At 44.5% G+C, this 24,612-nt stretch overlaps 1 protein-coding gene across 2 annotated transcripts in view; it reads left to right on the top strand.

Annotated features, from left to right (window-relative positions):
- KHDRBS2 (KH RNA binding domain containing, signal transduction associated 2) overlaps positions 1-24,612 on the top strand; it is a 519,297-nt gene that overhangs the window by 325,822 nt on the left and 168,863 nt on the right. For both annotated transcript variants that reach the window (XR_005778300.1, XM_040428614.1), the window contains exon 4: positions 13,701-13,847. Coding sequence is in view for 1 of the 2 variants with exons in the window: in XM_040428614.1 (XP_040284548.1) it covers positions 13,701-13,847 (147 nt within the window). In the remaining variant the exon portion in view is untranslated. The remainder of the gene's footprint in view (positions 1-13,700; positions 13,848-24,612) is intronic.

The raw sequence follows: 24,612 nt of genomic DNA, 5'->3' as shown, positions 1-24,612 counted from the left end.
AATCAGTGTCTGTGGGTCACACCACTGCCTCCTCTTCCCCTGTGTTACGTGCTGGCCAATCCCCTGTCCAAGACGCAGGCCCAGATGCCTCCCGCCATGCACCTGGACCTTCACAAGCACCATCAGCTAGCACATCCAATTATGTGTCCCAGCGCAGCTTACAGATGTCTATACCCCAGGCCTTTGAACAAAAGCGAAAACATACGCAGCCACCCACTCACAGGCCATAGCACTAAATGCGCACCTTTCCAAATTGCTGGCCCTGGAAATGTTGCCATTTAGGCTTGTGGACACTGAGGCTTTCCACAGCCTGATGGCGGCAGCCATCCCTCGTTACTCAGTTCCCAGCTGCCACTATTTTTCCCGGTGTGCCGTCCCCGCCTTACACTAGCATGTGTCCTATAACATTACCTGTGCCCTGACCAACGCAGCTATTGGGAAGGTCCACTTAACGACTGACACATGGACAAGTCCTTTTGGCCAGGGAAACTACATTTCCCTGACGGCACACTTGGGTTAACGTTGTGGAGGCTGGGAGCGAGTCTTACCCTGGGATGGCACACGTGCTACCAACTACAAACCGGATTCCAAAAAAGTTGGGACACTATACAAATCGTGAATAAAAACTGAATGCAATGATGTGGAGGTGCCAACTTCTAATATTTTATTCAGAATAGAACATAAATCACGGAACAAAAGATTAAACTGAGAAAATGTACCATTTTAAGGGAAAAATATGTTGAATCAGAATTTCATGGTGTCAACAAATCCCCAAAAAGTTGGGACAAGGCCATTTTCACCACTGTGTGGCATCTCCCCTTCTTCTTACAACACTCAACAGACGTCTGGGGACCGAGGAGACCAGTTTTTCAAGTTTAGAAATAGGAATGCTCTCCCATTCTTGTCTAATACAGGCCTCTAACTGTTCAATCGTCTTGGGCCTTCTTTGTTGCACCTTCCTCTTTATGATGCGCCAAATGTTATCTATAGGTGAAAGATCTGGACTGCAGACTGGCCATTTCAGTACCCGGATCCTTCTCCTACGCAGCCATGATGTTGTGATTGATGCAGAATGTGGTCTGGCATTATCTTGTTGAAAAATGCAGGGTCTTCCCTGAAAGAGATGACGTCTGGATGGGAGCATATGTTGTTCTAGAACCTGAATATATTTTTCTGCATTGATGGTGCCTTTCCAGACATACAAGCTGCCCATGCCACACGCACTCATGAAACCCCATACCATCAGAGATGCAGGCTTCTGAACTGAGCGTTGATAACAACTTGGGTTGTCCTTGTCCTCTTTGGTCCGGATGACATGGCGTCCCAGATTTCCAAAAAGAACTTCGAATGGTGACTCGTCTGACCACAGAACAGTCTTCCATTTTGCCACACTCCATTTTAAATGATCCCTGGCCCAGTGAAAACGCCTGAGCTTGTGCATCTTGCTTAGAAATGGCTTCTTCTTTGCACTGTAGAGTTTCAGCTGGCAACGACGGATGGCATGGTGGATTGTGTTCACTGACAACGGTTTCTGGAAGTATTCCTGAGCCCATTCTGTGATTTCCTTTACAGTAGCATTCCTGTTTGTGGTGCAGTGTCGTTTAAGGGCCCGGAGATCATGGGCATCCAGTATGGTTTTACGGCCTTGACCCTTACGCACAGAGATTGTTCCAGATTCTCTGAATCTTCGGATGATGTTATGCACAGTTGATGATGATAGATGTAAAGTCTTTGCAATTTTTCGCTGGGTAACACCTTTCTGATATTGCTCCACTATCTTTCTGCTCAACATTGTGGGAATTGGTGATCCTCTACCCATCTTGGCTTCTGAGAGACACTGCCACTCTGAGAAGCTCTTTTTATACCCAATCATGTTGCCAATTGACCTAATTAGTGTTAATTGGTCTTCCAGCTCTTCGTTATGCTCAAATTTTCCAGCCTCTTATTGCTACTTGTCCCAACTTTTTTGGGATTTGTTGACACAGTGAAATTTTGAATCAACGTATTTTTCCTTTAAAATGATACATTTACTCGGATTAAACTTTTGATCTGTCATCTACGTTCTATTACAAATAAAATATTGACATTTGCCATCTCCACATCATTGCATTCAGTTTTATTCACAATTTGTTTAGTGTCCCAACTTTTTGGGAATCCGGTTTGTACAAGGATTGTGGGCCCTACTGACATCAGGATTTCCACCACCATCTACATTAGTGGCTGCAACCCCCCCTTCTCCTTCTCGGCCTCCTCCTCCACTTCCACCTCTAAATTCTCATCTTGCAGCACCAGTCAGCCATCAGTCAGTAGCTTGAAGCAGAGTAGCACTGCAGTGGGGAAGCAGCAACAGGCTATGCTGAAACTTATTTGCTTAGGTGACAAACAGCACACCGCCGCAGAGCTGTGGCAGGGTATAAGGGACCAGACTGAGCTGTGGCTCTCACCACTCAACCTACAACCAGTCATTGTTGTGTCAGATAATGGCCATAACATGGTGGCGGCTTTGGAGCTCGGAAAGCTCACACATATACCATGCCTACCCCACGTGTTCAACTCAGTGGTTCAGCGGTTTCTCAAAACCTACCCCAATTTGCCTGAGCTACTGGTGAAGGTGCGCGAGTGTGTGCCCATTTCCGAAAGTCATCTACAGCTGCCGCCGGTCTGGCAATGCTGCAGCAATGCTTGCAATTGCCAGCTCACCAACTGTTGTGCGACATGCGCACGCGCTTAGGCTACTTTCACACCTGCGTTCGGGTGTCCGCTCGTGAGCTCCGTTTGAAGGGGCTCACAAGTGGCCCCGAACGCAACCGTCCAGCCCTAATGCATTCTCAGTGGACGCGGATCCGCTGAGAATGCATCAGTCTGCCAGCGTTCAGCCTCCGCTCCGCTCAGCGAGCGGACACCTGAACGCTGCTTGCAGCGTTCGGGTGTCCGCCTGGCCGTGTGGAGGTAAGCGGATCCGTCCAGACTTACAATGGAAGTCAATGGGGACGGATCCGCTTGAAGATGACACCATATGGCTCAATCTTCAAACGGATCCGTCCCCCATTGACTTTCAATGTAAAGTCTGAACGGATCCGTTCAGGCTACTTTCAGACTTAGTTTTTTTTTTTAAACTATAATGCAGACGGATCCGTTCTGAACGGATACAAACGTCTGCATTATAGGAGCGGATCCGTCTGAGCAGACATCAGACGGATCCACTCTGAACGCTAGTGTGAAAGTAGCCTAATATATATAATACAGATAGTTAGTGGTAGATAGTGTAGTTTAGATAGTGATATAGTGTAGCTGATAGGTTCTGCTGTCCATTCATACATGCAACATACATAGTGCTATATGTACAGTGGATATTAAAAGTCTACACACCCCTGTTAAAATGTCAGGTTTCTGTGCTGTAAAAAAAGTGATAAAAGATAAATCATTTCAGAACTTTTTCTACCTTTAATGTGACCTATAAACTGTACCACTCAATTGAAAAACAAACTGAAATCTTTTAGGTGGAGGGAAGAAAACAGAACAAAAACCTAAAATAATGTGGTTGCATAAATATGCATACCCTCTTATAACTGGGGATGTAGCTGTGTTCAGAATTAAGCAATCACATTCAAAATCATGTTAAATAGGAGTCAGCATAGACCTGCCATCATTTAAAGTGACTCTGATTAACCCCAAATAAAGTTCTGCTGCTCTAGTTGGTCTTTCCTGAAATTTTCTTAGTCGCATCCCACAGCAAAAGCCATGGTCCGCATTGTCTCATTGTTAAAAGGTGTCAGTCAGGAGGAGGGTACAAAAGAATTTCCAAGGCATTAGATATATCATGGAACACAGTGAAGACAGTCATCATCAAGTGGAGAAAATATGGCACAGAAGCGACATTACCCAGAACTGGACGTCCCTCCAAAATTTATGAAAAGACGAGAAGAAAAGAGGCCTACAGCAGCATTAAAGGAGCTGCAGGAATATCTGGCAAGTACTGGCTGTGTGGTACATGTGACAACAATCTCCCGTATTCTTCATATGTCTGGGCTATGGGGTAGAGTGGCAAGAAGAAAGCCTTTTCTTATGAAGAAAAACATCCAAGCCAGGCTACATTTTTCAAAAACACATCTGAAGTCTCCCAAAAGCATGTGGGAAAAGGTGTTATGGTCTGATGAAGCCAAGGTTAAACTTTTTGGCCATAAAAGATATGTTTGGCCCAAAAACAACACTGCACATCGCCAAAACAACACCATACCCACAGTAAAGCATGTGGTGGCAGCATCATGCTTTGGGGCTGTTTTTCTTCAGCTGGAACTGGGGCCTTAGTTAAGCTAGAGCAGGCATCCTTAAACTGCGGCCCTCCAGCTGTTGCAAAACTACAACTCCCAGCATGCCCGAACAGCCTACAGGTATCAGCCTACAGCAGGGCATTGTGGGAGTTGTAGTTTTACAACAGCTGGAGGGCCGCAGTTTGAGGATGCCTGAGCTAGAGGGATATATGAACAGTTCCAAATACCAGTCAATATTGGCACAAAACCTTCAGGCTTCTGCTAGAAAGCTGAGCATGAGGAACTTCATCTTTCAGCATGACAATGACCCAAAGCATACATCCAAATTAACAAAGGAATGGCTTCACCAGAAGAAGATTAAAGTTTTGGATTGGCCCAGCCAGAGCCCAGACCTGAATCCGATTGAAAATCTGTGGGGTGATCTGAAGAGGGCTGTGCACAGATTGCCCTCGCAATCTGACAGATTTGGAGTGTTTTTGCAAAGAAGAGTGGGCAAATCTTGCCAAGTCAAAATGTGTCATGCTGATAGACTCATCCCAAAAAAGACCGAGTACTGTAATAAAATCAAAAGGTGCTTCAACAAATTATTAGTTTAAGGGTATGCACACTTATGCAACCATATTATTTTATTTTTATATTTTTTCTTCCCTCTACCTAAAAGATTTCAGTTTGTTTTTCAATTAAGTTGTACAGTTTATAGGTCACATTAAAGGTGCAAAAAGTTCTGAAATGATTTATCTTTGTCAAATTTTTTTACATAACAGAAACCTGACATTTTAACAGGGGTGTGTAGACTTTTTATATCCACTGTATGTACAGTGGGATGCGAAAGTTTGGGCAACCTTGTTAATCGTCATGATTTTCCTGTATAAATCGTTGGTTGTTACGAAAAAAAATGTCAGTTAAATATATCATATAGGAGACACACACAGTGATATTTGAGAAGTGAAATTAAGTTTATTGGATTTACAGAAAGTGTGCTATAATTGTTTAAACAAAATTAGGCAGGTGCATAAATTTGGGCACCACAAAAAAGAAATGAAATCAATATTTAGTAGATCCTCCTTTTGCAGAAATTCCATCTCTAAACGCTTCCTGTAGGTTCCAATGAGAGTCTGGATTCTGGTTGAAGGTATTTTGGACCATTCCTCTTTACAAAACATCTTTAGTTCATTCAGGTTTGATGGCTTCCGAGCATGGACAGCTCTCTTTAAGTCACACCACAGATTTTCAATTATATTCAGGTCTGGGGACTGAGATGGCCATTCAAGAACGTTGTACTTGTTCCTCTGCATAAATGCCTTAGTGGATTTTGAGCAGTTTTTAGGGTCGTGGTCTTGTTGAAAGATCCAGCCCCGACGCAGCTTCAGCTTTGTCACTGATTCCTGGGCATTGGTCTCCAGAATCTGCTGATACTGAGTGGAATCCATGCGTCCCTCAACTTTGACAAGATTCCCAGTCCCTACACTGGCCACACAGCCCCACAGCATGATGGAACTACCACCATATTTTACTGTAGGTAGCAGGTGTTTTTCTTGGAATGTTGTGTCCTTTTTCCTCCATGCATAAAGCCCCTTGTTCTGGCCAAATAACTCAATTTTAGTTTCATCAGTTCACAGCACCTTATTCCAAAATGAAGCTGGCTTGTCCAAATGTGCTTTAGGCCACCTCAAGCGGCACTTTTTGTGCTGTGGGCGGAGAAAAGGCTTCCTCTGCATCACTCTTGCATACAGCATCTCCTTGTGTAAAGTGCGCCGAATGGTTGAACGATGCACAGTGACTCCATCTGCAGCAGGATGATGTTGTAGGTCTTTGGTGCTGGTCTGTGGGTTGACTCTGACTGTTCTCACCATTCGCTTCTGTCTATCCGAGATTTTTCTTGGTCTGCCACTTCGAGCCTTAACTTGCACTGAGCCTGTGGTCTTCCATTTCCTCAATATGTTCCTAACTGTGGAAACAGACAGCTGAAATCTCTGAGACAGCTTTCTGTATCCTTCCCCTAAACCATGATGGTGAACAATCTTTGTCTTCAGGTCATTTGAGAGTTGTTTTGAGACCACCATGTTGCTACTCTTCCGAGAAAATTAAAAGAGGAGGGAAACTTACAATTGACCCCCTTAAATACTCTTTCTCATAATTGGATTCAGCTGTGTATGTAGGTCAGGGGTCACTGAGCTTACCAAGCCAATTTGAGTACCAATAATTAGTTCTAAAGGTTTTGGAATCAATAAAATGACAACAGTGCCCAAATTTATGCACCTGCCTAATTTTGTTTAAACAATTATAGCACACTTTCTGTAAATCCAATAAACTTCATTTCACTTCTCAAATATCACTGTGTGTGTCTCCTATATGATATATTTAACTGACATTTTTTATCGTAACAACCAACGATTTATACAGGAAAATAATGACGATTAACAAGGTTGCCCAAACTTTCGCATCCCACTGTATGTATGTATGTATGCTACATACGTACATACATACATAGTGCTGTGATGTCAGAAATTCACAACAATACTTAGTGCACCAATCACTAATAAGTAGTCAGACCTGTTAAAATGTGAAGTTGCACGTATTGCGCCAAAATATTTGCATCATTAGTGCCGATTTTGCAATCCCAAATATATTGTAGCACTCTATCTGCATGAAAAGCTATTGTAATGTTCTGCCATGCCAACCATTTTCTCCAGTCTCAGGAAACTTTTAGCAGCTTGAAAAATGTAGCTATAGTGACCCATGCCTGTATTTCGCGCGCATTACGCGAATATTACATTGCTGATTTTTCGCGATCAAGAAAATAATCTTGAATTTGCGGATTCATGACAAATATTCAACCAAATATTCAAGAAATATTGCAAATTTGAATATTGCCCCTGCACTAGTCACCATCAGGCCATCAATCATAATTTTTCAAGGGTGTGTATGATGCCCTCCTTTACGTGTAATAAAGGGTGTATTGGAGTGCCGGTTCCTTGTAATTTTTGGCAGCCCATTCACTTAGTGCATAGGCTTTATGAGTGTAGGAGTCCCACTACATGAACAATTGTACCACAATGTGAATGAGGCCCTCCATTATGTGATATACAGGTTGTATCGGAGTGCCTCTTCCTTGTAATTTTTGGCAGCACTTGCACTTTATATACAAGTAAATATACAGGAAAGAATGTTTCCTAACAATTTTTCCTCTAAAATCGATTTTATCTTCAGTTTTGTGCGTATTATTGTCAGTCTGTAAAAGTGGCGTACTGATCGGACAACATCGTTCCCAGCAGTGACCTGGGAATCCAAGATGCATCCAGACATCCCGAACCATTTCAGTGGTTTTCCATCAATTTCTGACCTTTTCCTGTGAACCAGACACCCTCCCCTCTTCAGAGCAGGGGGTGCCTGGTTTAATGCTCATGTTCTCCCATTGACTTCCATTGTGCTCTGGTGCTCTGTAGAGCACCCGAGCATCCCAATGTGTTCTACTCTAGCGTCAGAGCACCCGAGCACTTTGGTGCTCGATCAACACTAGATACTATGTTTAAGCTTTTTTCTTGTACTGTATTCATTTCTAGAGTTCCTTAACTTTTTAATGAAGTGTAGGCAGGGGAGCACCCAGGAATTTTGTCTAGGGGGGGTCCGAAAGGCAAAAAAATGTGGCATGTGTAGTGCGCTGTGCTAATTCAATTTTTCAAAGCCCCCTTTATAATTAAAAATGCAGGGAAGGGGTGTAGTGTGTTGCGCTGATTCTTTTACTTGGCGATTCTAAAAGCTCTGCAGGAAAATAACAATGCAGCGTATTTTTGGGCCCCGCCCATTATTAAAAGCCCCTCCTACATATAATAGGCCACTCCCAACAAACACTGTACAGCTGACATTCTATAGTTGCGGCCTGTCTCTACACATCATACGGAGAGTGGGGGAGGTCTGTCCTGGCTGCACTGCCTGCTTCACATTATACAATAGACAGCAGGCTACAGCCAGGAAGCTCCTCCGCTCTCCTCCCTCCCCAGATCCTGCTCAAGGCCTGTGGTTCCCCCCACCATCTGCCACCCGCCCGTGGCCTGCTGCCCCCCTTGACCGTCCTCACCCAGCTCTGAATCCTCCTTCTGCAAATGGCAGGGGAAGCAGCCGGAGCATCTCCTCTCCTACATGGCGCCAGATACCTCTTACATCCAGTGATGTCACCTTTGTTGTAGACGTTCTCTTTCCTCATCTTCTCCATTCAGACCAGACCGCCATGATGATTTTTCAGCCATCTCCCATCTCTGCAGAGATTAACAAACAGACATTAGTTTCCCACATTTCCATCATCTTCACATCTTCTGAACACCCTTTCCTGCCACCCCCAATACTGTGCCCGCTGTGCCCCCAATACTATACTGTAGAAACAGTCCCCCTGGAAATACTACTACCACACAGATACTGCCCCCTTTAACAATTATTGGCACACAGTGCTCTAAAAAAATAACTGCGCCCAGACACTAATAGTATAAAGATAATGTCCCCCAAAAATTATTGTGCTAAGCTGATACTGTGGCAGGGTGCCCCCCAAAGTAACAGTGCTCCCCAAAATAGAAATAATTCTCTGCCAGAGCACACTTAGTAGTAATAATGCCCCTATAGTGCCCATACTAGTAATCATGTTCCTCATAGCCCCCCAGTATTAGCAAAGCTCCACATAATACCTCCTAGTACTAATAATTCTCCCTACAATATGACAGTACATGAAATACCCCCGCTTAGTGCCCGCTGTTGAGCTAATGTCCCCATAATGTATGCCAGTATAAAATACCCCTATATAGTGCCCCAGTAAATGCCCTCATAGTGCTCCTCTCCCCCTTCCCCATAGTGTCCCCCATAATATGCCAGTAAAAAATGCCCCTTCTAAGTGCCACCATATGCCCCAATAGTGCTCCTCTCCCCCATCGTGCCGCTCTCCCCTATAGTGCCTACCATAATGTGCCAGTAAAAAAATGCCCCCTTAGTGCCACCAGATGCCATAATGCCCCCATAATGTGCCAATAAGAATAAAGGCCCTTTTAGAGCCCCCACTTCCCCTTAGTGCCCCCAAATAATGCCCCTATAGTGCCACCAGATGCCCCATAGTGTCATTCTCCCCTATAGTGCCCCCATAATATGTCAATAAAAAAAGCCCCTTTAGACCCCCCCCAGATGCCCCCATAGTGCTCCTCTCCCCCATGGTGCCGCCCCATAATGTGCCAGTAAAAAATGCCCCTTCAAAGTGCCACCATATGCCCCAATAGTGCTCAACTCCTCCATAGTGCCGCCCTCCCCTATAGTATCTCCCATAATGTGCCAGTAAAAAATGCCCCCTTAGTGCCACCAGATGCCATAATGCCCCCATGTGCCAATAAGAAAAAAAGGCCCCTTTAGAACCCCCACTTCCCCATAGTGCCCCCAAATAATGCCCCTATAGTGCCACCAGATGCCCCATAGTGCTGTTCTCCCCTATAGTGCCCCCCATAATGTGTCAAAAAAAAGCCCCTTTAGAGCCCCCATAGTGCTCCTCTACCCCATGGTGCCCCCCAAATAATGCCCCTTTAGTTCCACCAGATGCCCCCTAGTGCCGTTCTCCCCTATAGTGCCCCCCATAATGTGTAAAAAAAAAAAAGCCCCTTTAGAGCCCCCATAGTGCTCCTCTCCCCCATGGTGCCCCCCCCCCCCATAATGTGCTAGTAAGAAGTGCCACCCAAAAAAAAAGTACCACCAGATGCCCCATAGTGCCGTTCTCCCCTTTAGTGCCCCCATAGTGCCAGCTCCCCCCCTCCAAAAAAAAAAAAATCAAATAAAATACACTGATACTTACCTCCATCAGCAGCGATGCGATGCAGGCTCTTCCGGCCTGTGTCCCTGCTGTGTGCTGCCCGGCTCAGGCGGCGTGATGATGACATCATCGCGCCGCCTGAGCCGGCCTCTGATAGGCTGCCGGCATTAGTGCCTGTGGCCTATCAGAAGAACAGGGGAGGGACACACCTCTTCCTCCCCTGCCACAGCACAGCACAGGCATCTGTATCGCTGTCCTAAGGACGGCGATACAGATGGATTAGATATGGAGATGAGCACTTCCACAATGGAAGCGCTCATCTCGTAGTACTCCTACTGCCCCCCCGACCCCCCCACCACCACCGCCGCCGCAATTACATCCAGGGCCGCGCCGCCTGTGGCGATCGGCGGTGCGGCCTTGAAGGATTAAAAAAAATAATTTGGCTGGTTGTTCTAGGGGGGGTCCAGACCCGCTGGACCCCCCCTGTAGGTGCGCCACTGAGTGTAGGGGAAAAAAGTATAATTTATGTATGCTAATTCACGTCCTTTCAGAACGTTCATGCTGAGAAATTCCTGCTAGTCTGCCTGATGTTTATCAGAATTTGCATGATGGTTTTTACTTTTATGTGGTCCAGCAAAAAGTAAAGTTAAAAGTGTTGGGATGAGTGGAAGGAAGTGCTCAGTTAGCATTAGGCACATTGGAAGACATTTTAATGGCCATTTTGGGAGGCCTAGACAAGGGTGACCTTTAGCAGATGGTCGTGAAATACATGTCCATCAGTTGTCAAATAATACAATTATTTGCTTTGACATTACTGCGTTTTTCTGCTGATGCCACTTCTTTAAGGCTATTGTTGCTATTGCCTGGGTACAGAATTTGCTAATTTCACTTTTCAAACAATTAAGCTTCTAATGTTCATCTTGGATGTCTGCCATAAATCATATAGCTTTCTATTGACAAACCAGTAAAACGTTTAAATTGTTTTCCGTTATTGCGGTTCATCAAAATTCCTTCCTTATTTTTGGACATTGTGGTTTCTACTTGCACATCCTTTATGCAGTGTAAAATGATACTAAGAAAGTGTCAGCTATGCATGTGAAGAATGCATTTGTGCCAGATTAGACTTTTTCAAAATGTTTTCAGAATATAACTGAGTGTAAGTCCAACAACATAATTCCCAACAACAATGCAGCAACAATTCAGAAAAGGAAATGCATGAAAAGGGCAATAAACAGGTATTACATGTAAGTGAATATCAGACTTTTTGCACATACACTGCGTGCAGAATTATTAGGCAAATGAGTATTTTGACCACATCATCCTCTTTATGCATGTTGTCTTACTCCAAGCTGTATAGGCTCGAAAGCCTACTACCAATTAAGCATATTAGGTGATGTGCATCTCTGTAATGAGAAGGGGTGTGGTCTAATGACATCAACACCCTATATTAGGTGTGCATAATTATTAGGCAACTTCCTTTCCTTTGGCAAAATGGGTCAAAAGAAGGACTTGACAGGCTTAGAAAAGTCAAAAATAGTGAGATATCTTGCAGAGGGATGCAGCACTCTTAAAATTGCAAAGCTTCTGAAGCGTAATCATCGAACAATCAAGCGTTTCATTCAAAATAGTCAACAGGGTCGCAAGAAGCGTGTGGAAAAACCAAGGCGCAAAATAACTGCCCATGAACTGAGAAAAGTCAACTGGTGCCACTTGCCACCAGTTTGGCCATATTTCAGAGCTGCAACATCACTGGAGTGCCCAAAAGCACAAGGTGTGCAATACTCAGAGACATGGCCAAGGTAAGAAAGGCTGAAAGACGACCACCACTGAACAAGACACACAAGCTGAAAAGTCAAGACTGGGCCAAGAAATATCTCAAGACTGATTTTTATAAGGTTTTATGGACTGATGAAATGAGAGTGAGTCTTGATGGGCCAGATGGATGGGCCCGTGACTGGATTGGTAAAGGGCAGAGAGCTCCAGTCCGACTCAGACGCCAGCAAGGTGGAGGTGGAGTACTGGTTTGGGCTGGTATCATCAAAGATGAGCTTGTGGGGCCTTTTCGGGTTGAGGATGGAGTCAAGCTCAACTCCTAGTCCTACTGCCAGTTTCTGGAAGACACCTTCTTCAAGCAGTGGTACAGGAAGAAGTCTGCATCCTTCAAGAAAAACATGATTTTCATGCAGGACAATGCTCCATCACACGCGTCCAAGTACTCCACAGCGTGGCTGGCAAGAAAGGGTATAAAAGAAGAAAATCTAATGACATGGCCTCCTTGTTCACCTGATCTGAACCCCATTGAGAACCTGTGGTCCATCATCAAATGTGAGATTTACAAGGAGGGAAAACAGTACACCTCTCTGAACAGTGTCTGGGAGGCTGTGGTTGCTGCTGCACGCAATGTTGATGGTGAACAGATCAAAACACTGACAGAATCCATGGATGGCAGGCTTTTGAGTGTCCTTGCAAAGAAAGGTGGCTATATTGGTCACTGATTTGTTTTTGTTTTGTTTTTGAATGTCAGAAATGTATATTTGTGAATGTTGAGATGTTATATTGGTTTCACTGGTAAAAATAAATAATTGAAATGGGTATATATTTGTTTTTTGTTAAGTTGCCTAATAATTATGCACAGTAATAGTCACCTGAACACACAGATATCCCCCTAAAATAGCTAAAACTAAAAACAAACTAAAAACTACTTCCAAAAATATTCAGCTTTGATATTAATGAGTTTTTTGGGTTCATTGAGAACATGGTTGTTGTTCAATAATAAAATTTATCCTCAAAAATACAACTTGCTTAATAATTCTGCACTCCCTGTACTGTATGTAGTTCTGAAGGTGCAATAACTGGTGAGTAGTGTGGCACTCCCAACCATCTCATAAGAAGGTAAAAGATACAACAGAAAAATACTGCAGATTGAAGACTGAGAAGTAGGGGGTATAGGGGGAACCCTGGTCAAACATCCCTATAGCCAGACTTCTTACTGATCGTGTCAGGAGGAGTACATTTGGGGAGAACTGAGTAAGCAATCAATAGTAGGTGGTGGGGATTCACACTACTAGGTCACCACATCATTTTTGCAATAAATTGTCACCACAGTTTACGAAATGTCCCAAACTCAGGGACTGCACCTTTGTTCTTTGTGGGATTCAAATTAGTTAAAGGTTTTCCCTTGTGTCAGGATCTTTCCTGCAACATTGTAACTGTTGGTAACTATAGATTTCTTAGATGGCCCAAATACAACTTTTACACTGCTCCCCAATACATCTATGGACACCAATTACCTTTTTGTTATCCAGGATAGTATCTTGGAATAGTATTCAGAGGCATGTAAGTGCTATGGGTAGTCAGCTCCTACAAAACAGAATCTGTAATAAAACCCTAACACATTTGTAGGACAAATATGTTGTCAAATAACACCTCTAATAAAGCTCATATTTTTCCTTTACAAGCAGTACATTGCCATTCTGACATTCTTATTTGATGGTTGCATTTGTCTTAAGCCTATTGGATTTTTTTAAGCACATATTACTTCGAGTCTTTCCATTCACTGCCCAAAACATTCTATTCTCAACTGGTTCTTTTATGACTATGCCCTTTTGTTGTAAATCAATGAAAATAAAAGATCTCATTTATTTAAATGCCAGGAAGAAGAATTAAGGAAGAGTGGAGAGGCAAAATATGCACACTTGAGTGATGAACTCCACGTATTAATTGAAGTATTTGCTCCACCGGGAGAAGCTTATTCACGTATGAGTCATGCCCTGGAAGAGATTAAAAAATTTCTTGTTCCGGTAAGTGTCAGCTATTTGTCAGGTTAATAATTTTAGAAATTCATATTGCTATAACTTATCTGTGGCAGCACTGTGATAAAACTTCTGTTACATTTTTATTATATGCAAGACCTTTCCAGTGCCATGATATGTAATTATGTTACGAATCTTCTGAGAAATCTATCACAGTACGTCATGTGTTTATTTTGCCATTAGTAAAATAAGTACTATAAGGATATAATTGTTTTACTGAAAATGTATTATTTTTCTTACTTCCCAGTGTCTATAAAGCGCCAACATATTATGAAGCTCTGCACAGAGATTGTCACCATTAACATTAGTCAATCTAAATTCCCCATCTGAAATTCACACAACTAAGGTCAACTTAATAGGAATCTATCTCACTGCAGTATGGGACGCTTAATACAAAAACAAAAAAACTTTATTTAATTACTATAAAAGAAGGGGAGAACTAAAACTTTGCTTACTAAACACAGTTGTGCTCAAGCAATGTAGCCATTTTGAAGGTCTCAGCCCTGGGCTCAAACTGTTGTTTGCAAGACACCTATCAGTCTGCGCAAACAGTGTATCAATGTGTAATACATCGGCCCTAGGCTCACTAATTACAGTTAAATAAGCACCTCTCAGTTGTGCCTATTAAGCTCAAGCAATGTAACTAATTTAATGTATCAGCCATAGGCTTTAATTGCTGTTTGTAAGCCATCTATCAGTTGTACTCAAACAGTATAACAATTTATAATATATCAGCCCTAAGCTGACTGATTGCTGCTAACTAAGCACATATCAATTGTGCCAAACCAGTATATCCATTTGTGGTGTCTCGGCCCTAGGCTCAACGCGTTTCTATATCATTTGGTGTGTCATCAGGAGCCCTAACCACACATTCAAGGCTCAGAAAGTGTTGAATTCTCCTAGCAGAATACCATGGCCCCTCTCTTACAAGCCCAATGTCTGAAAGGCTAAGAGATCTTATACCAAATTATATTTCTAGCAGCCTAGCGTGGCCCCACTCTTTCAGAGGCAACGCTATCGGCACATATGCGGCCGTAAGGAGGCCACCAAAAGGGTCCTTATACAATATAGCTCCGCCCCCTTCACGCGGAGTGACAATACACCAAATGACGTGTTCCTTAAGGTGGTTGTAGACCAGTCAGGTCATCTGGAAGGTGGGAGGTTTGGCCATAATAACATGACACTAGTTGAAAGGGAGGGACTTGTGACACTTGAGTTCGATCCCACAATTGTTATTAAACCCTCAGATAAGGGGGGGCAACAAGGTCATTATGGATCATCAACAATATACTCAGATGTGTCTTAGCATCTTAAATGACCAAACCTGTTACAGCACCCTTCCAACTAAACCATTACCATCTGATCGCAGTATATTAAGCAATATCCTAATCTAGGCTCTTCAACCTAGGCTTATCAGTAAATCTGAGTGTGCCTTTTTTATTACCTCCACTTCCACAAATGGCTTGTTTCTATTGTCTCCCCAAGATACACAAGGGCCTAGTGCTGCTCAAAGGGAGACCTATCGATTCGGGGACTAACTGTCTGACTTAGCCGATTAGCACCTATGTAGATCACATACTCAGACCAATTGTGATTTCCCTTTCATCTTACGTTAGAGATTCTATGGAGGTTATTAAAAAGGTGGATGGCTTACATGTTGAATAGGGAGTCATGATGTTAGCCAGCTAAGGCTACTTTCACACTAGCGTTCGGGTGTCCGCTTGTGAGCTCCGTTTGAAGGGGCTCACAAGCGGCCCCGAACGCATCCGTCCAGCCCTAATGCATTCTGAGTGGACGTGGATCCGCTCAGAATGCATCAGTCTGGCAGCGTTCAGCCTCCGCTCCGCTCAGCAAGCGGACACCTGAACGCTGCTTGCAGCGTTCGGGTGTCCGCCTGGCCGTACGGAGGCAAGCGGATCCGTCCAGACTTACAATGTAAGTCAATGGGGACGGATCCGTTTGAAGATGACACAATATGGCTCAATCTTCAAACGGATCCGTCCCCATTGACTTTCAATGTAAAGTCTGGACGGATCCGTTCAGGCTACTTTCACACTTAGAATTTTTTTCAAACTATAATGCAGACGGATCCGTTCTGAACGGATACAAACGTCTGCATTATAGGAGCGGATCCGTCTGAGCAGACATCAGACGGATCCTCTCTGAACGGTAGTGTGAAAGTCGCCTTAGATGTGGAGGTACTGTATAACTCAATACCCCATCAGAAGGGATGCAATGTAGTTGCGGTATTCCTACAGGAGAGAGGTTTCCATCTATGGCCGCACAATGAGCTGGTACTTCAGTTCATGAGTTTCATTCTCGAACACAGTAACTTCTTATTTGACAGAAAAATATGCTATCAAGTGAAGGATGTTGCGATGGGGAGCCCTTGTGCCCCCACATACGCAAACCTTTACTTAGAAAGATGGGAACGAGAGGTGGTGTTCGGGGATGACATCAGTGAATATGCATCATTGATAGTTCTCTGGTTGAGATATATTGATGACGTACTGATGCTGTGGAAGGGTAATGCTGATACCTTTGAGTCTTTTGTTCAATGCCTAAATATTAATAATTGGGGCTTATTCTTCACATCCGGAATCCATCCGTCCGAAATAACGTTCCTGGATCTCACTATATACAAGGAAATGAACGGTAATATTGGGACACGCCTCTTTAGAAAAAGACAGCAACCAATAGTTTACTACAATGGGAGAGCTGTCATCCCGCAGCCCTTAAACGTGGCATCCCAAAGGGTCAGTACTTGTGATTATGTCACGATTGCTCTTCCCTAAGAGACTTCCGTTTTGCCTCTATCGACCTTAAAAGTGTTGAATCAGGCATATCAGCATGCCTTAGCAAGCGATACGGAATCCCTCCTGAATCCTAAGGTTCGCCAGATGGTTCGGAATCCATTAGGATTATAGGGGACTTTGATGAAGCCCATGATCAAGTAAGGAAAATACTCTTTGGGGGATCCTTCGGGCAAACCCGGAGATAGGACACCTTGTAGGAGATTCCCCTGCCTTAACATATCACAGAGGAAGGAATTTGAGGGACCGGTTGGTCCACAGCTTTAATAATTCTTGTCCCCAACCGTCTCACTGGCTTAATAACCCACTGAAGGGCACATACAAATGCGGCAAATGTATTATGTGTGGATCTATTATGAAAGGTAACAGCTTTACAAGTACAACTACAGGCCGTACTTATAATAACAGGACATCAACTACAGGTCGCACTTATAATATCAGGACATTTATTAATTGTAAAACGACAGGATTGGTCTGCTTGGCCACTTGTATTTGTGGTTCCCAGTATGTAGTGAAAACACTGAGGGAGTTCAGGAAACAGATTGGGGAACATTTGAATGATATTAGGAATGGATCTGATACACCGATGGCTCGTCATGTCACTGAATTTCATAGGGGTGACCTGGGAGACATCAAATTCCAGGGAATGGAGGTGACTTTGATAAGGGCCTTCTGCAGAAAGTGGCACAATGGACTTTCTGCCTGAAAACGGTGCGGCCTGAAGGTTTAAATGACCACATCTCATATACTTGTTTCTTATAACATGAGGACAGTAGTCTACAGGTATACTATGATATAGTGGTCATTATTACAACAGAAGGGATTCCCCTATCCTGGTATGGAACTAGGAATACATAAATGCCTGGTTACCAAGATCAATTTTCTGAGTATGATGTACAGAATCCTGGTCCTTATACTGGGTTATACGGACCTTATATCTTTTTGAAAAAAAGAACAATGGAGATTATATGTTGATATTAGCCGCACCTCTATCTAGTATATATGTGTCAGCTGCACCAATATGTTACACATCTGGAGTATCAGTATTTTAATGAAATTACTACCATTCCTGTTGGTAGTAATTTTCTGGGTGACATACTGGTGTGGAAGTGATGGCATCTGTGTTTGAGTAATGATGAGCATCCTATAAAACGATTCTAACTCTCTAGATCCCACTATACCGGTCCCCAATGGTCCATTTACTTTATCTGCCTATTATTCCCTGTCTGTTACTGCTGGGGATTTCTTATGCCCCCCCCTTTTTTTTTTTTTAAAGAATACCTCGGTGCCTTATGAAGAGTGTCTGTGATCGTGACGCTCATTCTCCATCAGGACCGCAGCATTAGAGGCATGGCCTATCGCTTGGAGGGGCATGGTCTTTTGCGCAAAGGGGGCAGAGCTATATTGTATAAACACCCAGGCTTTTGGCGGCCGCCTTACGGCCGCACAGGTGCCAATAGCATTGCCTCTGAAAGAGTGGGGCCACGCTAGGCTGCTAGAAATATAATTTGGTATAAGATCTCTTAGCCTTGCAGACATTGGGCTTGTAAGAGACAGGCCATGGTTTTCTGCTAGGAGAATTCAACACTTTCTGAGCCTTGAATGTGTGGTTAGGGCTCCTGATGACACACCACATGATGTAGAAAAGCATTGAGCCTAGGACCGAGACACCACAAATGGATATACTGGTTTGGCACAATTGAGATGTGCTTAGTAGCAATCAGTCAGCTTAGGATCGATATATTATAAATTGTTATACTGTTTGAGCACAACTGATAGATGGCATACAAACAGCAATTAAAGCCTATGGCTGATACATTGAATTAGTTACATTGCTTGAGCTTAATGGGCACAACTGAGAGGTGCTTATTTAACTGTAATTAGTGAGCTTAGGGCCGATGTATTACACATTGATACACTGTGCAGACTGATAGGTGTCTTGCAAACAACAGTTTGAGCCCAGGGCTGAGACCTTCAAAATGACTACATTGCTTGAGCACAACTGATTAGTGTTTAGTAAGCAGAGTTTTAGTTCTCCCCTTCTTTTATAGTAATTAAATAAAGTTTTTTTGTTTTTGTATTAAGCGTCTCATACTGCAGTGAGATCGATTGAAAACAGTGACGCAAACACACATAGAGATTGTTGTACATGAGCAATTTAATAGGACGCCAATTAACCTATCAGTATGTGCTTGGAGTGTGGGAAGAAACCACAGTACCTGAAGGAAACCCACCCAAACTTCAGAAGGATAGTCAATCTCCTTGCACACTGGACTGTAGCCTGGACTTGCCGCCATGGACTTACATGCAATAAAATCTTTTACAGTACCAGCCAAATGGATGAAAACCTCATCTATACACTGCAGATAAAAACCACAACGTAAATGATCTGACAGTGTGGATTTAAAATCTGCAGCATGTTTGTTTGTACAGCGAATTTCTTGTGTAGATCTCACCCTTTACAATGCAGATGGTGAAATTCACAACAGATCTGTAGCCAAATCCACATTAAACTCATCTGCAGTTTTGCAGTTAATATTTTATAGACGTTGCTGCAGATCCGCAACTCATTTTCCACAACTGATTTTCCAGAGGTTTTACATCTCATTTGACATACCCAACGTTTGTGGCATTTTCTGTAATCTACATACACAATTACTGTATGTATTGACTCCATAATCTACAATGGAGAATGTTCCCAATAGGGGGCTACTGCTATTCTGTTCTTCTATAATGACTTCAGTATTTCTTCAAGTGTTCCACATGCATTCCACTCACAGGGCTCCACCAGATGCTGTAGGATGACTTAATAGGTGCCTTAAAAATCACTGAAAGCCAAAAATAATATGAATGTCATACAATATAAAATAAACGACGGAGTGCTTGTGCCGCTTCGTATCTGCCTTACCTATTGAAGTCGTATTATTATTGTCCCATTAATATTGCATCTGCAACATGATGGAAAATACTGATGACAATACTGATAAAGTACGGATGAAACACATTGAAGCTATGCTGAGCTTAAATAAAGTAATGCTGACATAATATTGATAAAAATACTTATAGGTGGGCAGTAGAGATGTCGCGAACATAAAATTTTCCGTTCCCGAACGGGCGAACTTACGGGCGAATTTACTCAAATGTTCGCGAACGGGCGAACCGCCATAGACTTCAATAGGCAGGCGAATTTTAAAAATCACAGGGACTGTTTCTGGCCACAATAGTGATGGAAAAGTTGTTTCAAGAGGGCTAACACCTGGACAGTGGCATGCTGGAGGGGGATCCATGGCAAAACTCCCATGGAAAATTACGTAGTTGACACAGAGTCGGGTTTTAATCCATAAAGGGCATAAATCACCTAACATTCCTAAATTGTTTGGAATAACGTGCTTTAAAACATCCAGTGTGTGTATACGATCAGGTATGATGTTGTATCGATCAGGTAGTGTAAGGGTTACGCCCGCTTCACAGTGACAGACCAAACTCTGACAGACCAAACTCCCCGTTTAACGCACCGCAAACAACCGCAAAGAGTTGTCAATAGTTGACACACTTATGACATAAATTTTATTCCTCTATGCGTCAATCTTGGTGTAGTGATGACTGTGCTCGTGCGCACGTTTGGGAGATTGCAGGCGATGGCGGTTTTTTAAAGCCTATGGTCGTGCTGAGGTAGTTCAGTGACAGTTAAGTGACCCAGAAAACAATGATTCTGCAGTGTGGGCCCATTGTTGGCCTAGTAGGCTTTAATGATCACCTTAGATGATCTCAAAGAAAATTTATGTTTTTTCTATGAAAAATTATCCAGCCAATTGCTTTTGGTCTGTTCACAATGAAGCAACGACCTTATCATCTGGGGTGTGCGAACATTGCCAACACACTCATAGAGGTGATCGCTTCATTGTGATACTCAAGCCCCTTCACCACAACAAGGTAACGATCATGAAGGGGAATTGACACATGTATGTGCCTTTTTTTTTGTTTTTGCAGCCAAAGTGCAGCACCAGAGGCCAGAAAAATTAGGCATGTACACATGCCTGAAAAATTAGGTATTGTTGCAGCCGCAGAAAGATGTTTTCCAGGCAGAAAGTGTTCTAAAACATTGCGGCTTGAACCCTAGTTGGTGGCGGAGAAGTCAAGCAAGCAAGTCATCCGGCATGCAGAGATTAAATACAGCAGCGTCAGGGGACCATTTTTAGCCCAAGGCATCTCTGCCTGTCAGTCCCTTCTGCATCCATGCCTCATTCATCTTAATAAAGGTGAGGTAATCTAGACTTTTTTGACCTAGGCGACTTCTCTTCTCAGTGACAATACCTCCTGCTGTGCTGAAGGTCCTTTCTGACAGGCCACTTGAAGCGAGGCAGGCCAGAAGTTCTATCGCAAATTGGGATAGCTCAGGCCACAGGTCAAGCCTGCACACCCAGTTCATCGCTCCTCAGAGTGTCGATATCTGAAGTTAAGGCGAGGTAGTCTGCTACCTGTCGGTCGAGTCGTTCTCTGAGGGTGGACCCCGAAGGGCTGTGGTGATGCGTAGGACTTAAAAAGCTCTGCATGTCCTCCATCAACAACACGTCTGTAAAGCGTCCTGTCCTTGCCGTCGTGGTAGGAGGAGGATTACTTTCACCTCTTCCCCTGTTAGATTCCTGTTGTGCTGTGATATCACCCTTATACGCTGTGTAAAGCATACTTTTTAACTTGTTTTGGAACTGCTGCATCCTTTCCGACTTCCGGTAATTCGGTAACATTTCTGCCACTTTCTGCTTATACCGGGGGTCTAGTAGCCTGGCCACCCAGTACAGGTCGTTCTCCTTCAGCCTTTTTATACAAGGGTCCCTAAACAGGCATGACAGCATGAAAGACCCCATTTGCACAAGGTTGGATGCCGAGCTACTCATGTCCCGTTCCTCGTCCTCACTGATGTAATTGAACGTCTGTTCTTCCCCCTAGCCACGTACAACACCACGGGTCCCAGATAGGTGACAACGAGCACCCTGGGAAGCCTGCTGTGGTTGGTCTTCCTCCTCCTCAAAGCCACATTCCTCCTCTGACTCCTCTTCCTCAGACTCCTCTTCCAGCGTTGCCGCAGGTCCAGCAAGCGATAAGGCTGTTTCTGGTGGTGATGGTGACCACAACTCTTCCTCTTCACGCTCATCTACGGCCTGATCCAGGACTCTTCGCAGGGCACGCTCCAGGAAGAAAACTAATGGGATGAGGTCGCTGATGGTGCCTTTGGTGCGACTGACTAGGTTTGTCACCTCCTCAAAAGGACGCATGAGCCTACAGGCATTGCGCATGAGCGTCCAGTAACGTGGCAAAAAAATACCCAGCTCTGCAGAGGCTGTCCTAGCACCTCGGTCATACAAATACTCGTTGACGGCTTTTTCTTGTTGGAGCAGGCGGTCGAACATTAGGAGTGTTGAATTCCAACGTATCGGGCTGTCGCAAATCAAGCGCCTCACTTGCATGTTGTTTCGCTGCTGAATATCGGAAAAGTGCGCCATGGCCGTGTAGGAACGCCTGAAATGGTCACACACCTTCCTGGCCTGCTTGAGGACGTCCTGTAAGCCTGGGTTCTTATACACAAAGCGTTGTATGATCAGATTCAACACATGTGCCATGCATCAACTTGCCCAAATTCAATGCCGCCAACAAATTGCTTCCGTTGTCACACACCACTTTGCCGATTTCCAGTGGGTGCGGGGTCAGCCACTGATCCACCTGTGCGTTCAGGGCAGAAAGGAGTGCTGTTCCGGTGTGACTCTCTGCTTTCAGGCAAGTCAACCCCAAGACGGCGTGACACTGTCATATCCGGGATGTGGAATAGCCCCTGGGGAGCTGGGGGGTGCAGTTGATGTGGAGCAAGACGCAGCAGCAGAAGAGGACTCAGCCGAGGAGGTTAGCGAAGAGGATGGAGTAGGAGGAGTAGAGTAGGTGGCAGCAGGCCTGCCTGCAAGTCGTGGCGGTGTCACCAACTCAGCTGCAGAGCCACGCATTCCATGCTTGGCAGCCATCAGCAGGTTTACCCAATGCGCTGTGTAGGTGATATACCTGCCCTGACCGTGCTTTGCAGACCAGGTATCAGTGGTCAGATGGACCCTTGCCCCAACACTGTGTGCCAGACATGCCATGACTTCCTTTTCCACAATAGAGTACAGGTTGGGGATTTTTTTTTGTGAAAAAAAAATTCGGCCGGGTACCTTCCACTGCGGTGTCCCAATGGCTACAATTTTTTTGAAGGCCTCAGACTCCACCAGCTTGTATGGTAAAAGCTGGCGGGCTAAGAGTTCCGGCAAGCCAGCTGTCAGACGCCCGGGCAAGGGGGTGACTCTGTGACATTGGCTTCTTACGCTCAAACATTTCCTTGACAGACACCTGACTGTGGGCAGATGAGCAGGAACTGCTGAAGGTGAGAGGCAGAGTGGCGGGTGGTTGAGAGGGGGCAAGGAGGACAGCAGTGGTTGACGTGGCTGAAGATGCTGGACCAGGAGGAGGATGGTGGCTTTGAGTTTGGGTGCTTCTTGTACTCATGTGTTGATCCCATAGGCGTTTGTGATGTGAGATCATGTGCCTTCGTAAAGCAGTTGTACCTAGGTGGGTGTTGAACTTCCCACGACTCAGTTTCTTTTGGCACAGGTTGCAAATGGCATCGCTGTTATCAGAAGCAGACACACAAAAAAAATGCCACACTGCTGAGCTTTGCAATGACGGCATTCTGGTGGTGGCAACAGCATGCGCTGATTGGCGTGCTGTCTGGCTGACCCCGGCTGCCGATACAGGTTGTCTGACTGTGCCACTAGCTCCTTGCGACGACCTCCCCCTGCTTCCAGCTCGTCTCCTCCTCCTCTCTGTCTCCCCATCTGAACTTTCCCCCTGTTCTTCTTCTCTTCGAGCGGGCACCCACGTGACATCCATGGACACATCATCATCATCAACTGCTTCACTTGTATCTGACACAACATCATCATCATCACACCGTACGTCCATGTGTGTAATGCTGCCTGACTGAGACATATCCCTGTTATCTACATCCTCTGGCAATAATGGTTGCGCATCACTCATTTCTTCCAACTGATGTGTAAATAACTCCTCTGACAGATCAAGTGAAGTGGCTGTGGTGCTAGTGTTAGTGGTGGCGGCAGGCGGGCGAGTGGTAACTTGAGAGGTGCCCGAAGCTGAGCTGAAGGAGGATGGTGCGTCAAGGTTCCGAACGGAAGCTGTAGAAGATTGGGTGTCCTGTGTAAGCCAGTCAACTATGTCCTCAGAATTTTTCCAGTTCAGGGTACGTGGCCTCTGAACACTGGGCATTATTCTAGGGCCAAAGGAAATCACAGCACCACGACCATGACGGCCCCTGCGGGGTGGCCTGCCTCTGCCTGTCATTTTTTTTTAGATTAGTGGTACTATGCATGCAAGGTACTGTGCCACCTTATATGAGTGGTGGGCAGTGGGCACAGTACAATCTGTGGGCCTGACACTCACTGGCAGGCAACTGCAATTATATTACAGAGGAAAAATTTAATGACTTTTTTAACAGCAAGATGCTGTGCCACCCTATATGAGTGGTGGGCAGTGGGCACAGTACAGTCTGTGGGCCTGACACTCACTGGCAGGCAACTGCAATTATATTACAGAGGAAAAATTAAATGACTTTTTTATCTGCAAGGTACTGTGCCACCCTATATGAGTGGTGGGCAGTGGGCACAGTACAGTCTGTGGGCCTGACACTTACTGGCAGGCAACTGCAATTATATTACAGAGGAAAAATGTAATGACTTTTTTAACAGCAAGATGTTGTGCCACCCTATATGAGTGGTGGGCAGTGGGCACAGTACAATCTGTGGGCCTGACGCTCACTGGCAGGCAACTGCAATTATATTACAGAGGAAAAATTAAATGACTTTTTTAACAGCAAGATGCTGTGCCACCCTATATGAGTGGTG

Source organism: Bufo bufo, chromosome 4 (assembly GCF_905171765.1).
Source record: "Bufo bufo chromosome 4, aBufBuf1.1, whole genome shotgun sequence".
In the NCBI taxonomy this organism is placed as follows: Eukaryota; Metazoa; Chordata; class Amphibia; order Anura; family Bufonidae; genus Bufo; species Bufo bufo.
This window is presented reverse-complemented; position numbering and strand designations above follow the sequence as displayed.